The sequence below is a fragment of the Struthio camelus genome, chromosome 5 (assembly GCF_040807025.1).
Source record: "Struthio camelus isolate bStrCam1 chromosome 5, bStrCam1.hap1, whole genome shotgun sequence".
Lineage (NCBI taxonomy): Eukaryota > Metazoa > Chordata > Aves > Struthioniformes > Struthionidae > Struthio > Struthio camelus.
In genome coordinates, this window is record NC_090946.1 from 29,941,250 (window position 1) to 29,961,056 (window position 19,807).

The 19,807-nt window shown below is 37.1% G+C and overlaps 1 protein-coding gene across 5 annotated transcripts in view; it reads right to left on the reverse strand.

Moving 5' to 3' along the window:
• The window catches only part of ANO3 (anoctamin 3), a 226,975-nt gene extending 213,009 nt beyond the window's left edge, over window positions 1–13,966 (reverse strand). For 4 of the 5 annotated variants that reach the window (XM_068945318.1, XM_009688372.2, XM_068945315.1 and 1 more), the window contains exon 1: window positions 1,783–2,332. In XM_068945318.1, coding sequence (XP_068801419.1) covers window positions 1,783–1,936 — 154 coding nt within the window. In that variant the 5' untranslated portion in view covers window positions 1,937–2,332. Of the gene's footprint in view, window positions 1–1,782; window positions 2,333–13,881 lie in introns of those variants that run through there. The other variant, XM_068945321.1, reaches the window with a different exon arrangement.
• Between the last annotated feature and the right edge of the window lie 5,841 nt (window positions 13,967–19,807).

Here is a 19,807-nt window from a genome sequence, read left to right on the forward strand (position 1 = left end):
ATTTCACTTGCTTAAAGTCATCATTCATCAAAATCATTAATCTGAATCTTCCCATGATACAAGAAAAAAACACAAACAAATCCCTTAAATAAAACAAAAAACCCCAGGTCCCTTGAGAAAGCAACGTCTGTCAAAGACACTTGCTAGTACTATTCCTGCTTTAGGAAATGGGAACAACAGAGTTTGAAACAAATAGTTGCAGGTAATAATTCCACTGAAGAGAGAAGAAGTTATTTTCTAAGAGCTGGATCTCAAGGAGATTTGATTTTTTTTTCCCCTCACTCTTTCCTGCAGAACTCTATGCCATGATTCCACAAACAGTACGCAGCTCATGCCGAAAGTTTGCTTTACTCTTAATCAGTTTGATAGGCTAGAGTATACTGCTTTGGCATTTAGGGAAATGTCAAAGTATGTCACCTAGCATATGCATAGGTTCTTTAATGGCACTTCTTTGGGACATGAGAAGTAATTTTAAGGTTATGTTATGGGAGTTCAGGGGAGCAGACACCTGACTGCTGATCTTGCAGAGACCTGCTAACATAAAAGGTAAATTTAAAAGTATACTTACTGGAGTCATCCTGCTCTACAAATTTAAGAGTATGCTTTACAAGAAGTAAAATCAGAAAGTTTCTGTTAGAGAAAATACAGCATACCTATTTTTCTTGCAAAAGAATAGATAGCATGGCATCCCAAGCGTTTACTCTTTTTGAAAGAAATAATTTAAACACTAAAGCAGCACTCAATCCCAGAAGTTTGTTACTGAATTAAAATTATCAAAGTTTTGTTTACATATTCATCAGCTTTTGCCAACCGAAGGCTGCAGTTTTCCACTGTAGGTTGTCCTTCCACAGGATAAAACACCATTCACATTCAGATACTACCTATTTCTTGTTTGTACTTGGCTCTGGTGACGATAAGTAGGTGCCAACATGGTCAAAATCAAGTTAACCTCTGCAAGTTGTGCAAGTCATACATAATGCAGCCAACGAAAAGTCAAAATAAGCATTTTTAAAACTTATTTCCTAAATTAATGACCATCCAATAACTTCAAAAGCTTTAAAGGGTATAAGAAAGATTGCATAGATTAACTGCATGCATGTTCTTGATCACATTAGAGAATCCAAGACAACTACATTCCAAATTTCATCGAGACCATGTGAATCGCCAGAGAAATTAAAATTTCATGATGCTTATTTAGCTGACATTTCCTGGGGCCTATTCTAGCTATATGTACCACCTGGCACCAAACAGAAACTCTGAATGACCCAACAAGTCATGAAAAAAAAATCTTACAACATATGCAGCTCCTCCTTTACAAGGCCTAATATGATTAAAAAAAGATCAGAGGAGGGCAGAAGAGGAAGCATAGTGCTAAGCACTAGGGAGCAAAGCCTATACGCTCACCTTAGAAAGTCTAAATTCAGAGCAGCTGCTGGGGCTGCTCTAACTTACACAAGAGCTGTTTCATCTCCTAGAGAAAGCTCACTTTCCAGGTAATGCAAAGGTAGCAATCTCTCAACCTCTTCTTTCAACAGCACTCTATATGCTGCCATTCTCAAAAGACACTGAAAAGAATATAGGCTTTATTTTGCCTTTAAAAGAAAAAAAATCATTATGTGTTCTACCCTTTACCTGAAGTAAAAATGACCTTATGTATTGCATACATGTGATAACAAAGCATTCTATGTTTCGTCTTATCAGGTCTTACAGTTTACTCACAAGATGTTACATGAGAAAATAAACACAACTTTGAGGAAATAGTTCATATAAACGCAGGCTTACCAGCTGGTGCAGAATGTGAGCAGTGAAGTTGAAAACTGTGAGAATCGGCATATAGTTCACTGAATTTGCCTTCCTTAAAATCTGACTTGGAATCCTTTTTGCTCTCAATCTCGTCTGAAGACAGTTTATCCAGTTCAATTATCACAGCTGACATTGCAAGACAGTCTCAGTTTAACTCTCAAAATAATTATCCTGGCCTGAAAGGAAACAAAGCTAAACAAAAGGAGAAACCACCTTAAGTCCAGCTTTCACAAACTTACAGTCTGGGGAAAAAATAACTTCCTTTAATAAAAAATATTTCCCTAAACTATAACAGTGCAAAATATTGACTTTAATGACTGAGAAACAGTATTTCCAGACAGCTGTTCTTCCAGCTCTGAAGCATTTGATAAGTATTATAGTTCTCCACCTTAGAAGAGAGCTCTTTCTTTAAGAAGTTCTTCTGTTCTTGTAATGACAGCAATATTATGGCATTTCTGTGTAGCTGCTACAAAAATAGAAAGGATAAGTGGAGACATCTGTCTGTCTGCTCAGTTCTGGACTTAATAACTTTGTTTTAAGAGTCTAATTCACATTTAGTTACCACTGGTCCAGCTGGGAGGGGCTAGGCAATACCAATGAAAACAAGTGCATCCCACACGCCAGCCCATCAGCAAGGGTCTGGCAGCTGCAAAGGGGAAGTTGCTCATGGCACACTCCTGCTTCCTCCGTGAACATTCAGCACTTTCTCTGGAATGCATGTGACAAAAGAAATGCCCACTGGCTAGATTATTCCTTGAAAACACAAAAGAAACCGTTCCGGGTTCCTCCGTTTCTTTTTTCAGAGCCTTGATTCTAAACTTTTTTCCTAGGGAAAACCAGTCATACTAACAGTTTTGATCCTTTAAGGTAAATAATTTTTGTAATTTTTTTTTCTTACATGCAAGTAAACCTCTACAGAATTCAGGACGCTAAAATGATCTATTTTGCTCCTCTCCCTTCTTTACTCAGCTTCTGTCCCACCGGCTAGAGTCTACAATAAAGAGTGTCAACAGAGGCACCCACTGGTGGTGGTAGGAAACTACATGACTACTGCAACATCAGAAGCCTACGCACCACAGATGGATAGGCTTATTAGTAGAAAGCAAATCTTTAATTTCCCTGTAGAATAGCAGAACTGATAAAGCATGAACTTTCGTTTACGAAAATGCATTATACCAGAGTCTACGACATGGGAAAGGGGATGCAATGATTTGCCAACTATTAACTGCCTATCGCTTTCTTACTTGCATCTATTTGCTCAGCGTGAGAGAGAAGTAACTACTGTAGAAAAATCTATGCAGCTATACAGCAGCTTTTAATAAACAGTCCCTTGCACTACAACAAGAGACATACAGCCATTACAAATCCTAGGATACGTTTTCTCTAAACTCAGCTTGATAGAGGTGAACAGAGGTGGCAATTGTCAGGGCCACCCACGCTAACGTAAGTCAGTTTTAAACTGAGCCCTGATGCTATCCTCTGTAATCTCTACGCAAGCAGGCAGCAGGTAGAGTGCTCCAATATGCCTGCATAGGGAACTTATGGCTAACCAGGAGCCAGCTGTAAAATAAATGTACTGCTGGGACATTTCCCTATGTCAAGGGACCTTGCAAGAGGTGATTTCCAGGTGAGTTACAATCAAAGTAAGGAACCTAAATGCAGTAATGAGGCTAATACTAATGAATAGTCTTACATGGAACTGTTGCAGAAAATCAAAGGGGAAGCTTCCAAGGAGGCCAGAAATCATTTGAGGCAGTTGTCTCCGTTTCATTTCACTTCAGTTAATGCGCTCCAGGGGTAGGAAAGAGAGACAGCTTGATAAAAGAGTCACAACACACACCAAAACTGTAGAAAAAGGTTATATAACTGGGGGGAAACAAACAAGAAAGCAAATGTTAGACAGTTTGGAAGGAAAATTCAGCAAGACTCACGCCAAGAAAGGCAAAGGAAAAGAGTTAGCCAAATCCAGACTTGCATTATATCCTCTTTTAATAAAACACTCTTTCAATTCCTGTCTTAAATATGTAAAATCTAGTTATGCCATTACTGTTGGCTAAATATGTGTTTTTTTCTTTTAAAAGAAGCTTCCCCTAAATGAAAATTCTGGCTGCTAAATTTGTCTGAAATTTTACAGGAGGTAACAGTCCTATTAGTATACTGCATACAAAATCCGTAACTTAGATTGCCCTTTCCTATTCATAAATAAACAAGAGATCATATTTTATACGGAGTTGTTGCCCAATATATCAACACTTCTAAAGAAAGCCAAAGCCTAATCCTCTAGTGACAGCGCATCATGAATGCACAGAGGGAGAACTACTTTTCCAGCGTTCCATGTCCTCAAAGCCTTATACTATGTCTAAGTCAGGTACTTAGAAATTTTCTTGGATATCTGAGCAGTTTCACCTCCTATACAAATCCTTATCTGAAGGCTTTAGGTTTTTCCAAAGACATTAATCTCAGTGAGATATAATTTTAAAAAGAAAATCATATTACTATTGGTGCTGTTAAGTTTTCCACAAAACTACCATGTAACACTGAATATGCAGACTAATTTGTACAAGGTTTTTTTGTTTGTTTGTTCATTTTTCCCTCCCCTTCCCACTTTTATGCATTTAGGTATAGGTTAAAAAAGTAGGTTACTGTTCTTTTGCTAAGTAGAGAATCCCTAAATTGCTCTATTCTCTCTATACATTATAGAGTTTCCGTTAAAATCCCGAAATATCAGTTAATTCTGCTGAAGTATACAGAACAACCTTTAAAGTGGGAAATAGAACAACCTACTGTGAAAAGCTATTTTAAATTTCCAAGTCTGAAAAGTAATTTCCTAGCGATGAGATGTGATAATCCATATTTTTGTTAGTGGTCAGTGGAAGATCAGAAAAGTAACAAACTCCTACAGGGTTCACCCAGCTGTTCCCCGAAGTACACAGCGGTGCAGTGTTTAGTATTGCACCTCCTTTGACCATGCAGAGCTAAACCTACTAGAGAACAGCCGAGGCCCTGCTTCATCTGGCAGCTCTTCCTTTTCTTTCTCAACCTTTTTATTCCTCTCAGCATCATCAATAGCATATGTCAAGAATAGGAGCCAGAGCTATTTTGTTGTTTTAACACCATTTCTTTCTCAAACGATTTTGAGTTTTTCTATTTCTTCCTCCCTGACCTATCAAACTGTCACTTGGCAAGATATTAGAACAAAATCTTTGTTATGAAAATGACTTGTGCTCATATGATACCTACAAAGTGCCTAAAACACATATGGGCACCTGAGCCATTAAAAGCACCAGAATACATTATTCCTCTAAATTCTATCTAAACAATTTGACTACTATCATAAAGCATCTCTGTAGGCATTACTAATTATTTTTATAAATCTGGTCATTACACATTTAAGGATGTAGTTTTTAAATGATTTTCAGTAGTCTCAGGCTTCTAAAAATCTACCACATTTGAAATTAAGACAATTACACTATGTCCTCAAAGTGTCATGTTATGCACTGTACCTGAAAGTAGCATGGACATCATCGGTAATATTTCAGATATATTATAAAGTTCAAGATCATACACTGCTGAGCTGCTATTAAAGCAAATTAAAGTAAATTTAATTCATACAAAGCTATATTACAAATATTTTTCCTCATAAGACAAGACTAACAAAAAAAAATAGATGTTTCATGGCAAACTGAATTTTTGATTGATCTGAAGACAGGAAAAAATAGATTCCTTCATTTCCAGATATTTCATATACTAACAAAATGAAAGGTTACACTGAGAGTAAGAAGTGGTGGTATTGTTTCCCCTTCATCTAACAGCTCAGTGTTTAGATATTCACATAATGGAAGACCCAAGTTTAATTGCTGTGACTGCTTGGACCACTTGTGCCCATTCCCAAAAGATTGCCCTATGATATTACCATGTATTTGGGGAAAGAATTTGGTAATCTTAACCTCTCTTGTCATACTCATTTGAACTAAAGATAAATAAGCAAGTGTTCAAAATCAGAGGAACAAGAGATAGTACCTTCCTCAAACAGTGCTGAAAGTGCCACAATTAAATTTATTCTCTTCTTCTGTAATTCAACTGACATTCGCATGTACTATAAGATGGAATTCCTCCAGCAGTTAAGTGTGTGAGGAGCAGCCTACAGATTTTGTGTGGAGCATCTGCTCAGAGATGCCGTATCTTCATTCAAATACATAGTCAGCACAGCCAGGCTGGAAGTAAATACATATTTTGGGTCTCTCACCTCTTTTATAATTTTTTTCAGCTTAACTGACACGACTTTTTTCAGCACATCAACTCTACTAGAGCAGCAATTTGCAAGGGCTTAGCAGTGAGAGCACAAACTTGGCTGAGGTCAGACAAAAGAACAGAAGAGACCCTACTGCACTCCAAGGTAAGAATGGGATCTGGCTGAATATTTCCCAGAAGGAAGAAACTAAGCCTTAATACATTTTCTGTTAAGATAAGTATTAATAAATTCAATGACTGGCCACCACACTATTCCTAGATCCGTTGTAGACACAACCTGGAACTGTGAAAAGCAGAGGAAAAATAAAAACTTCTGAATTTCAAAAAAAAAAAAAAAAAGTGAAGTATAAAACAGGTCAAAACCTTGTTTCTATTTTAGACATCTATCATCCTCATCAACAGTCTCAGTCACACAGACCCTAATGACCCACTACATCAAGGGCCAGATTGAATTTCTGGATCTTTCACTCAGTACACAGGAGAAAAATCAGCTGACCCCAAAATGTCTTTGACTAAGCAGTCTCCTTTCTGAAGCTCTCGCTAACAGCCACAAGACAAGCAGAGAGCTGAATGAAAATAGGTAAGGGAAACATAGAAATAGTTGGCCTACATGCTTACTTACTGAAGAAACTTTGTAGTTCAGTGTGAACCTAATCAGATATCATGAAATCTCTTAGCTTAGGAGGAACTATAGGTTCCTCCGCACAATAAAACAGACAAGAATTCACCCATAGGAAAACATATGCAAGTTCCTCCCCTCACCCTTTCTTCCCCATAGCAAGTAACACAAAGACAGCTATTACTGCTTATCTAAAACAGGAGTTTCCTGAAAACCCAACCTACCCAGTAGGGCCCTAATAGTAATTAGGGCGTTTATCCTGTTTCACTGAGTAAAGGAGTGACAGTTCCAGAAAAAACAGGTCAAACTGAACTTCTTTCATTCATACAGAGAAAATTATCCATCACATCAGTTTACTTTATTCTCAGAGTCTAACTGGCATATTTCATTTGAGACAAACCATCTAAATAGCATGGCCATCACATGGAAATGTGGGATTTCCTTGCTGCCCAGCAAAACAGGGGGATCTCTTGAACAAATCCTACGCTGCATCTGAAAAATCTCTGACTTCAAAAATATTGGTGGTGTTCTGCAAATAAGCAGAACAGAGTTAAAAAAACAGTACTGTACACAGCTTTAACAGAGACAACAGGAATTTGATTTAAAACAAGAAATGTCTAATTCAGTTTTACCTAATAGAAAAAGAGAGACCATAAAGATATTTTGCTGTAAGGAATCAATGTTTTTCCTAAGTAGTAGAAATGTTTATCCTTCTTTAGCATACTTTTTGGTGGTATCTTTTATTTTAATTGAAAAGGTCTTCTATTTTAATTGAAAAGTTATCGGTTTACATTTCCGCAAACGTGGTTATTCTCATTATACTAAGAGGTAGGGAAGAAAATGTGAATTATCCTCTGTAAGCAACCGCAGAACACCACAGACTGGTACAACACTGTAGGCACAAACTGTAATTTGATTATTTTACTACATAATCTCTATCATTCTTGAGCTGGTAGAAAAGTGAGGCAATTCTGGCAACATTCTGCTGAGGAATGAACACATTTGAATATGTTTTGCAAATAGTTTTCCCAGTAATATTGAATAATCAATCTTAAAAGCATATTTTTATACCTTTCCTTTTCTTATTTACTGCTGTTCAGAGGAAATAACAATTTTTAATTTTGAATTAGCTATCCAATAAGAAGTAAGAATTTACTGTTTTTTTTTTTTTTAAATACTGGCAGGATACAATAAAATCCTATCCTAAAATAAAAATCAGTGACAACCACTCTCTCTGAGGAAATAAACAGCAATTAGATAACCAGACAACACACACTGTCACCACTTAACTTATTTTCCTGTTTCACTTGTTAAAAGTTGGGAAATTTCATTAATAGCCTGCAGACTTAATGAACCACAGTCCAAAAATCTCAGGGCTGTTTAATTTTTACAATTCCTAATTGTGTGAATACATTATGTGAAAAAATAATTTAGGGCAATCTAACTTTTTAAAATATTGATATATTACTGCCACATAAATAAATAAAATGCATTCAGAATGTGCTCTGTCATTACAGTGCAAAGAAACATAACTTGTTTCCTTAAAAGAGTCTTTAAAATAGCTATTTTGGCTTAAGATTCTACTGCTGAGATTCATTTTGTCCCCAAGTACCATTTATACTTCTCAAGCTTTTTTTTTCCCCCCCCCCATGCGCTGAATCCTTCCAACATAAAAAGGATTATTTGTTTGTTAATAATAATGAGATTTAACATCAAGTACTTGACATTAAAGTATTACCAATGAGAAGTAACAGTTTCATATTATTTTATTCAGAAAAAATAGAGTGGTTGCATAAATTCTTTTTTCCGAAGGGCAAGACCGTTAAAGACCTGCTAACATTGGAAAGCTAAATGCATGCACAAGACAGTCTGTTATCAGAAAAGTGATACTTGTTTAATAATTATTTTTCAGAGCGATGTAACAAAAATTTCAAACAAAGGGAACACAGGAAGGGGATAATCAATCTCCCCTGTATACAGATGAGCTTACAGTGGTATCATATTTACAGCGATTGACCGTTTCAGCCATGCATTAGAAGGCTGTTGCTTTGTCTGCTTTAGGCCTTCAGTTCTTTTATAGTTGCTAACATACAGCTAAACCTTGATGTGGCTAAAGCTATGGGCAGTTTCCTCCCATGAAATGCTGATTCTAGCCGAAAGTAAAGACTGGAAGGCCAATGGTAAGGGCAGGTGGTCGTGCTCAGTTAAGTGCCCCTTCCAACCATTTCCTAACCCTCTACCAAGATGGTCTTAGAACCTTACGTCCCTTTACTACAGCTGTCTCCATGGGGTATTTCTGTAAAGTGCCGTAAAGTAATCACCCTTACTTAGAGATGAGCAAATTAGACTGAGAAAGATTAACCCTGAGGAAACCCATGACAAAGCCCAAGACTAAAGCGTAAAAGACGATTGTTTCTCTCAAATTTCCTCTACAATGCTGACATGCTAAGTTCTTAACGACCTTCCCCTTTGCCCTCACCGGCGCAGATCTGCTTTAGGGAATAATGCTGCTGTTTCCACAGTCCCATGTATAATAGAATGGTATTTCCTCATTCATGTTCACATTCTGATATTCCTTGTTTTTTCTGGAGATCCATACAGACAAACACATATTGCATTGGCTGCAGAGTTGCAGGAACATTAAATTTTACACAAAATACTGAATTTGTATGAGACATAATATATACAATTGTCTAGATTTATTTAAAAATTTTAAAAAGCCAGGCTGCTGAGGAATTTATGATATGTAAAAACATAAGATATTAAATGTTTCCTAAGCAACAGGAAATTAAGCAAAATGCAATCCCCAAGTCTGTCCTTTTTGGTTACTTATGCTTACAAGATGCCACACTTGGGAAGATGCAATGCTTTTTCCTTCCGGATGATAATAATAAATATTACTCAAAACGCTAATAGTTGTGCAAAGTTACTGTAAATCAGCATATTCTCATAAGGTTCAGATTTGAATTTACTATCAGATTACCAGAATTTACCCTTAATTCCTTAAAAATTCAGATGCAAAATCTCCCAGGATGCATGCTATGTCATCAGTGCAGAGCAGCAGCTTAGAGCTTACGCTCTGTGTATGAGCTATATACCTACTCAATGAATTAATTTAAACTAGACGCTAGGTGTCTGACTCGCTTCATGAGAGGACATGCTTGTGCTAAATAGAAAGGAAGCTAGAATTATGAGAGCGCAGCTCACCCTGAAAGGGAACAGCTCTTTTTCATACACCCAAGCATATGCCATGTGGCTTTATCTCTTAGTAACAGCAAGGCCTAGAGAATGTGCATCTAAATCATTCCAGGCAACACGAAAGAGAGGGAAAGGAAGCATGCAATTTTGCAGTTCAGCTCTTTATATCACAGGTCATAGTTCCACTGCTACAGAGAACACCAGTGCTAGCCAAAAGTAAATGTCAGAGGCAGGCCTGGTATTTCAGTGGTGTTCTCACAAGTCCCTAAGTGTAGGACAAGATTTTTTCCATATATTTCTTTTTTTTTGTTTTCCCTTGCATTGAAAAGCTCTATTACAGTTCCAGCAGTTTCCTTAGTGTTTATTTTGCCCCTTTCTCTCACTCCTCATTATCCTAGCTGCCTGCGCTTTTGGAATCCATTTGTATAAATGACTACATACAAAAAAGGATGGAGCAATTCTGCCAATAACAGGTTCTGCTCTAGAGAGAGAATGAATGACTGGTTATTTAACTGAATGTGGTGTTATTCTGTAATTCCAAAAAAAAAAAAAAAAACAAAAAAGAAACAAAAAACCAAACAACAAAACCACCCCATGCCATGCCTTGTTTAAAGAAAAGGGCAAACAGTCACTTTTGTGTCTACACAAAATGAGCTCTTTGATTCTAATAAATACCTTTTGGCCAGAGTTCTGTAATCACCCACTGTGATTAAGTTAGACATTAAAGGAAAAATTACACAGACACTATAATCTTAAGTGTCCTTCCTTTTGTGGAGTTTAAGTCCTGACAAATATTACTGTATACATCCAGTTTTTTCCCCACATGACTGATAAAGCGTTAATCTGTGGTATCATAACAATGTAATTATTCTTTCTGAGGTAAAGTTTAAGTAGTGACTTAAACTTTATGGGTGACTTAAATCTTACTGAGGTTTTCTTAGAGAAAAGGCAACTCATGCATCGTTGCACCATAACAGCAAGGCACATAAACAGATTGCTTAAGGAATACGGTCAGTCTTCACCCTGATGTTTTTCAGTTTGGTCTAAGAATGTCATTTTTTCCAATATTACATAAATTTCAGCTTTCAAAAATCATTGTAGGACTAAAACTATTTCTGAATTAAACACGTCCTAGATCACCAGTAAGGTGAAACCTAAGGTCAGATCTGCTTTTCAGAACTGCTTGAAGAATTCACAGTGAACAAGTTTACCGGTACAAACTTATTTTCAATATTCTCTCTTTTGTAATCATTATACAAATGTGATTCCACATTTGTTGTGCATCTACAGCTCCCTTTTACTTTTATTTCTCATAAAACCAAGCATAGGCAAGGGCTGGGGAACATCAGCAGAGCATGTATGGACACACAAAAAAAAGCAGGCCTGGAAAGCCCCTCCAGAACCCACTATACAGGTATAGCTTTAGCACTTCGAAGTTTCACCTTCAAAGAGAGACCTAGGAACCTGCGTCTCCCTGGGTTTCTATAGGCCTGGTGCTGCTCACCCTCTTTCATTGTGAAACGATAGCGTAGCAGGCACATTGGACGGGCGGCTAGAACTTGATAATTTCAGATAAAGGTATTTCTGTGAGGGAAAGATATCAAAAGGCCCAGAACAACTGTCAGAATTAATCACCTTTACTCCCCGTCCCCTTTTTTAATGTTATCTTTAAGAATCACAATAATAATAAAATTCTTTTGATGTGAAAAAGTGAAAGTGATGAAGGTAATGCATTTTCAACACTACCCTATAGTACTTAGTACTGATTTTCTGAAGTCTGGCCAAACCCCCTTTACTTTGAGCTTATATTGTAGTCTCTGGGGTTCTGATGAATATGAACGTGGTATGGACCCCCTGCTGCAAAAGCATCAACCCAGATACCTCCACCCATACTCATAATTCAATATAATATTAGTTTACAAGAGATTCTGTACAAATAGATACTAAAGAGGAATTACAAAAGAAAATTGAGCCAACAATTGAGGCTGTGTTCTTATCAACAAATCACCATCTTGATTGCTTTTATTACATAATGTTCTTGCTCTCATAATGGAGTTAAGTGATCTCATCTAATAAGAAAACAGAAGCCTAGGATACAAACAAAATTAAACAATAAGACAGAGATTTAGAACCTCCATGATCCTGAGATCTTTGTTTGATAAAAAAAAAAAAGAAGATAAATTCTAAAAACATACAAGTCTTCAGAAAATGAGGGAAAAAAGGTAAGTGTATCTCAGAAAGCAGAGACACCTACAAATAGATAGCGTGAGCCCTCATTATCATTGTTAGTGAAAGGTTCTGAATATTTTTCGTGACTGAGACAAAGAACTATTGAGGAAGGAAGTTTATAAAGCAATAAAAAGGTAATATGTGCCAAAGTTAAGGTTCTCATTTGCATGAGAAAGGAAAAAGCTTTCAGGAATACAAAGCTGAATAGCTTGGGAGAGAAAGAATCATACAGACCTAACCGCTGTGAATCTTCTAACGTTTATTGAGGCATTTTGTATATACTTAGCTGAACTAGCTGACTCCTCTTTAGGGATAACAGCCTTCAAGGCAGTCACACACTTGAAACAAAAAGGCTTCAAAATCCTATCTGATGTCCAAGAACCTTAAGCTGCAGTTTCAAAAATGACTTGGATACTTAACACCTGAGTTGTCTCCCAAGAGAATAATTTTTATTGTTCAAAACTTTCATTCAGAGCTACATTAGCTGTACAGCCAGAAGAATGGAAACTGCAGTTTGACAGGTTAACGTTAACAAACATGGATGGTAGGAACCAGCCAAGTCATGAGGTCCAGTCCCCTTGGGTTATAGGCAGACATTCAATTTTCCAGTTTTCAGAGGAAGACAGCATGAAATAATAATTCAGGAGCCATGTATTGTCATCATGTATCAAAAGACAAAGAAGCCCTTCTCGACTCCTACAATGCAAGAGATAATCATAGAACTACATGGTGCAAGCCAGCACTATGTGATCCTTTCATATTCCTTTGAAGATACAGGGGAATCATTTTCTCTAGAAATTGACCAGAAATTCATCAGTTCTGTCCTTCTCAAACTCGCCAAGCTCTTTCTCTACATCGCTTGATTTTATTTTTGTTCCATCCCCTTACACCAGTAGTTTCAGTTTGAATTCATTTATCTTGAAAAATTCTAACCAGGCTGTGCACAGTATTTCTGATCAGATCCTGCTTAGTTTCAAACAACAGAACTAACATTTTGCCTGCTCCAACAGAAATCACATTAGTGTTTTTTCATAGCTCCATCACATTAGCAGCTGAAAGTTATCCTGATTAGCTTTATTCCAGTTCAATTAGCCTGTTGACAAAGTCATGCAATGTAAGATGATTTCTTCCTCCTCACCACTGCAAACATTTACATCTGTTTTGTGCACAGGTTTCATGAGCAGGTACCCATTTCTTACTCTCAGGTCACTAATAAATACCCCAAGTCCCAACTTTAAAGAGTGAAGATTATCATGGGTGTTTTCTCTCAAGTTTTTAATGTAACCTATTGTATTTTCCTATTCAACTGTATCTTTATTTGTTTTATATTAATCCCCATTACCTGCACTCCAAGTAATAATTTCCTATAGGGAAGGATGGCATTTCTCCTGTCTAAGAACACAGCTGTTTTTATAAAAGAAGATAAGGTAGTCACTACTTCCCTTTCCATAAAACTGGGCTGTAGGTTAATCCCAGTTTCTATTCCTTTCCATGTACATAACAATTCTTTGCTTTAAACACTTCCTAATATTTTGGACAGTATTGAAGTGGATCACCTCTCCCTTCTCTTTCCATTTTCTGAATGTAGATAGAAGGTTACATATTATCTAGTTAGAGTGCTATGTCCAATTTTACAGTTGGAAACTTTCTTTCAGATTTGTGACACACTGAACTTTTGAGCTTACAGAATAAGATCTCCCACTGGTCGCTGCACTATGTCCTATACCGTCCACATTGTAACTGTAGGACTACAATGCAGTTGCGCTGCAAAAGGCACCTACCTGCAGCTGCTCAGCCAGTTAGGTTGGTGTGATTCAGGCACTCGCATCCCATTGCCCGACGAGGCAGGGCTGCTGCTCACCCCTGCGTTTAGCCGTCACTGCCTCCCCGCTCCAGGCCGAGCTGGCTGAGTGTCCTCCCGCGGGATGGGAGCTGAAGGACCAGCAGCACAAGCAGTCCTAGGAAATAACAGATTTGCATTGAGCTGGAATGATACATACCTCTGCTCAGTCACCATATCCTCCAGTCTGAAGCTAACTATGGATTTGCATAAGCTTAATGCAGAAGATACAAGTACAGTTTTGGGCGGACAGCACGGCAGAGAAAACACATGCTGCTGAGCACTGTGTGCTTCTCATGTCTGTAGGAAGAGTGCTTTCCTCCAAGACAGAAAGGGACAGCGAAGGACTAGGGACGCGTCCTAAGAAAACTGGAAACGAATACTGTAACTTACATAAACAGTAAGAGCTACCGTTGGGACGCAGTAAAACGGTTTATTCAGTGATAGAAGACTTTTTCTGAGAATCTATTGAAAAGTGACAGAATTTAATCAGCCTTTCCAGAGCTGGGTTTAATATGAGGAGAATAACGATGTCGGATCAAAAAGGAAAAAAATGCAAGATAAAAATTTGAGAGCAAAAGCAGTTACATGGACAAGTCTACCAGGACTACATAATGAAAGATTTGCCAGACCTTTTACTAGTATCAAGTTAGCAAAGTCCCGGCTGTTAAATCCACTGAACAATTTGGTTACACAGTGCAAGAGTTAATATTCAAATCTATTTCCTCCTCCTTAATAAACAATAAATAAAAAGTACTCTCATGGGAGGGAATCTGCTACTGCTGTCTTGCCCCCTACCTCCACCCAAGGAAATTAATGCAAACAATTCAGCCTGCCCTCCAACGGCATAAGAAGTCTGGCATTCAGTGGAAGAAGTCTAAGCCATCATCATTCATAAAATATCTGATCTGCGTTTTTCAGACTTTAGTCTTATCCATGTTGATGCATTGAATCTTGGCACAATTTTGAGGGCTTCATAAATTTTAACATATTCTGAAAGATGAAGAGCACGATTTCCCTCAAAAAGGAAAAACTACTAATACTAAAGAATTTCAGCACAAATTATTCCTGATCTGTAAAATCTTTTAATATATATTTGAATATGAATTTACCTTTAAACATTATAGATATGCTTAAGCACTTTTCTGGCTTCTTTTTAGCGGAGAGTAAAAATTCAACAGCATCTGTAGTTTTGAAGATATTAAGAAAAAAGAACAACTTCATTAACATGTTTTCATATTATTACTTAGTTTTTACCATATTTCTCTGAAAATTTCAACTGGAAAAATATATCGTTTTCTTTTTTCTATTCTGTGCTCTAGAAAATGCTACATTCTTGCTTGAGGTGGTTTTGGAGTGCATTAGTGAGTGCATTGGCTAAGATATTATCAGCTTGCAGTACAAAGAAATGTAGGGAAGCCACTGCAAAGATCTTTAAGAATTCCTTGAGAATTTCCTACTGTTTAGTCTCTAAAGCTGTGAAGGATGAGGCCAGTCTGCAATTTTTTTCCCTAGAATCAAGAAGGATCTTCATCACTTGGGATACACAAGTCATACGGAAAGTTAGTAAATTAGGTTTTAATCCAAGGTTTGCTTGGTTATTTCATCTAGATATCTAAGCAATCAAAACTGAGGTGCAGGTTATCATGGTGCTGCTTACACCATTTTGGTTTTTATTATTTCCCAGTTTGCAGGGATTTTTATTTTGTCTTTACTGTTTTATCTCCTCCGTTTAAAGCTTAAATTGTTCATATTCAGTCATTTGGTTTAAAAATATCTTTGGCTATCTATCATAAGCCATTCCAAATTGTTTGACATTTTTAGTAATATTCTGAGATGTTTCATACAGACATAAAACATACTATCAGAAACATAGGTCATCTGAACATAAAAATACGTAATACTTCAAAAACATTGAATAGCTTATGTCACTTATGACTCCTCTCATGACTTTATGCTAATACTGTAAGTGTGGTGTTTCTAATGCTAATGCAGGAAAAAAAAAATCATCCTGATCCATTTAAAAACTCATCTTAATGGAAAATGATCTTTTGGATTAAATAATGGGAGGAGTTACTGGTTATGCTGCATTAACTTTTAATACTCCAAATCATTGTTATTAACATCTATTACAGGCGTCTAAGTTTGCCTTTAGTGCTAGAGAAGTACAGTTTTAGAAAACTGTCACATTACTAACAGAGTTCATAGCATAAAAAAAAATCCTTACTTTTACTTCCTGAAAATCTCCTTAAGGATAAGATTTTTCTGAAGCTTTAAATTTTTACCCTGAAAAACTGTACACTCTACCAAGAGACAAAATGATTGCATACAAACACATATTACACTCTTCCTACAAGAACCATAGAAAAAAAATGTTAAAGATTTAAAAAAACCCTTAGGTTGCTTTAGTTGCTTAATTTCCACTGAATTCCAGTCACAACTGAATATATCAATTTTATGACTGTTTTAAAATTCAAGAGTAAGAATCGCTGAGCACTGAGATATGCCTTTTTTTTTTTAAAATCAGAACTATTTGTACATAGTGCAAGCTAGTAAAAAAAGAGTAGAAAATCCGTTTTATTTATTTTTTGCTTATGAGCAATATCAATTGCAGTAAAGTACTTAAGAGTACGATTACTTTCTGTTCCCCTCTATACTGAATCTTTTGATTTTTCCAAAGCTTGACAGTCAATCCATTGCTTCCAGTATGTGTTATATATTAAAGGATCAGTAGATTCTGCAAACCTCCTCTGTAGTTGTTGGTCATGGTGTAAATCTGCATTTACGCTGCTGTAAAACAAAGCACTGTTGTTCCTTTGTGTGTGGTTTATATTCCTCAGCCTGCTGTTTTTATTTTAGAACTTAGACCTTTCGTTTTGCAAAAGATCCTTTTAATTTTTAGGGAGTTTTTGATATTCCAGAAGTTTGATCATAGATACATTTGAAATTTCTTCAGGAATTTCTTGAACAGTCATTTAATTTGAGATACTTGACTATATAATACCAAAAAAGATCTTAAGGAAAAGGATCAAAGACTGAGGAATGCCTATTTTCCAACTGCCCATAATGGCTGCATCATCAGTCCACACTGGCCACTCATTTAAACACTTTGCCATGTTTTGTTGGGGAAGCTGAAAACGTCATTGGTTCCAATTTTAGAGAGATAAAACAGTAAGTAAATAGGTGCAAGCGTCTCATGTTGCATAACTGCACTTTGATGCTATACCCAATGTTTACTTCAATGAAGACACTCTCTTGCTTAGAAATAAAACATAGTTCTGAAACTATTTCGTGTATTAACTTAGTTTACATGGAAAATCATCCCATCTGTAGAAAAGTGAAAAGTGTGTCAGTTGCCAATATCATTTCCCAGCACAGTACAAGCACAGAGCGCTGCAGAGGAAAAAAGACTTCTAATCTACATTATACAGTTTTAATTTGTACTTGTTCTAAGTTCACCAAAATGGTATATTTAGCATAGTGGTGTGCATAGATTTCATGCCTCACTCATGCCAACTACTCATTTACAAAATTTAGCATATTCTATTTTCTCAGCAGTATCCATCCCAGCACAATTACCTCACAGAGTGCAGGTTTCCTTCTTATGCAGTGCAGCCCCTCCAATAAAAGGGTCTGACTTTTTTCTTTAGTGATACTCAAAGAACCTATTTTCTCACAGCACCTCCCAGGGTAGCATTCAACAACCTAGCATGATTTTATCTTCATTTGAATTAACTTGCTGCTACTTTGGTCTCCGCTGTCACTGATCTACTCTGGTTCTCTCTCATCTTCACTGCTGTCACAAGTATTTAGTAAAGACTTAGGCTTAACGAGGTTCTCCTCTCCACTGCTCTTGTTCACTGACTTTACCTTTTCATAGCCCTTTTCTTATTATCCTCTTGTCATTATCATTATCCCCTCTTGTCATAAAAATCTCATCCACGGTTCTTTTATTAGCAGCCAGTTTTACTCTGAAATGCAATTTTTGCTTGTTAGATATTCAGTGAAAGTAAATCCAATACGTTTACAAGTATTTCCTACCTTCTGATAGCTCAAATAACAATGCACGAGACAACCCCTGCTTTAAAGAGCTTGTCAGTCATTTTCTCTTCCTCCTTTTCTTTCGTAAATTCTTTTGAGTTACACTCATTGTCGTTGCATCTAAAGATTTTATTTTACCCACTAAGTATAGACATCACAGCTGTACCAAGAGACAAAGAGGTATCACTGATACTATTCTGACAAAAAAATGAATACTGACATGTAACTTTTTTCCACCACAAAGACTGTTTGCTTTGTGGAAAAAGATTTCTGCTTAAAACACTTTCTGAAAATGGAAATATTTTGGCAGGCAGAATTATCCATCAGTTTTAGTTCAAGGTATTCATGTCCTTATCATCCTCTTAAGGGCAGATCCCCCATTCAAAATACATACTTTGATATAGTGGGGTAAGGGAGTCCAATGCAAAGATAATACTGACACATTCTGAGGCAAACTCAACAGTTGTTCCATGCCAAAATAAACAAAAATATTAGTTTCAGTGAGAATATTGATACTCAAGCACTTTACAGAGAGCAGTCAGCAAAAGGATAGCTCTTAATTATACTCAAAGTGAGTTGCCCTAATAGGCCCCCTTGACAGATTTGACAACAGATTCATTTGAAGAATCTGGGGTGTAATTCTTTGTAAGCTGAGCCAGGCAAGGAAAAACTATTTCATAAGCTTTGGTAGATGCATTATGCTACATACTATTAGCTTATATTGTAGACTTTGCAAATTATGAAGAAAATTCATCAAGAAGTCACCATGATTTTCATCACCTGGTAGAGTGCTTTTCCCTCCCAAGACAGTCACATAGTTGACAGAGAGGAAACTTCTGAGTTCTTGAAGACTAGGTGCGAGTCAAAAGGAGGTCTCTAGAAAAACAGCAATACTTATGCTAGCCATCAGTACTGTCACATGTCTACATGCACCCATTCAAACTTCTGTACTCAGTGCCCTTACATACAGTAGTCATCAGTCTTGCCGGGGGGCCAAGGGAAGACAAGAAGGGGAGGAGGAGGAGGAGGAGGAAGCTTCAGCTGTGGGAAGCGTTCCATCTCAACACTCTGCATGGTCTCTTTTCTTCCCCACCTATAAGTATTTACTAGTTCACTACAGCACTTCTGCCCGCAAAGTCTCTGCTATGATGGTCAGAGGAAGTTTTAAAAAACTCTTAGCTTTTAAGCACTAAATCCTACAAAATAATATTAGACTAGATCCAACAGAAAACACAGATCCTTAAAATCCAAGAACTGAATTCCCTAACTTTCAGGTGCCTTTACCCTCTCTGTTCCCTCTCAGCCTATGGAGTTTCTCCTATTTCTCTGAATACTTTAAAAAGCAAAGACATTCAAATACTCTCAGGAATCCTGAATTATATCTCTTACTCTATATCCAAAACACAAAAACAATTAGAGTCACTTGGAGATTCAGTACTCTAGTTCAAATTCAATGGCCTAGAAATGAATATTCCCCATCTGAAGGTTTTTTTCCCCTGTCGTCTTTAACTTCTTTTTCTTCTCCCCAGTAAAGCTAAGAATAGACCTGATACAGGTTGCACCACCATTTCTATCCTTTTTATACCCTTGCCTCATGGCTGAAGCACTCATTCAGGAATAAGGTAAAACAAGTTCAAGCATCTGCTCTCACAAGTCCACAGCTCACGTTGCTACAAACGCTTTCTAGACTGCAGTTGCACAAAGGTCCCCTCTGAGGGGAATGAATCCGCCCCTTCCCAGGGCCTCTGCCCCCAGGCAGAGGGGCATTTCAGACTCCCAGCACTAGCAAGCACGAAGGGGGAACGCACACAACCGAGCAATCTGAC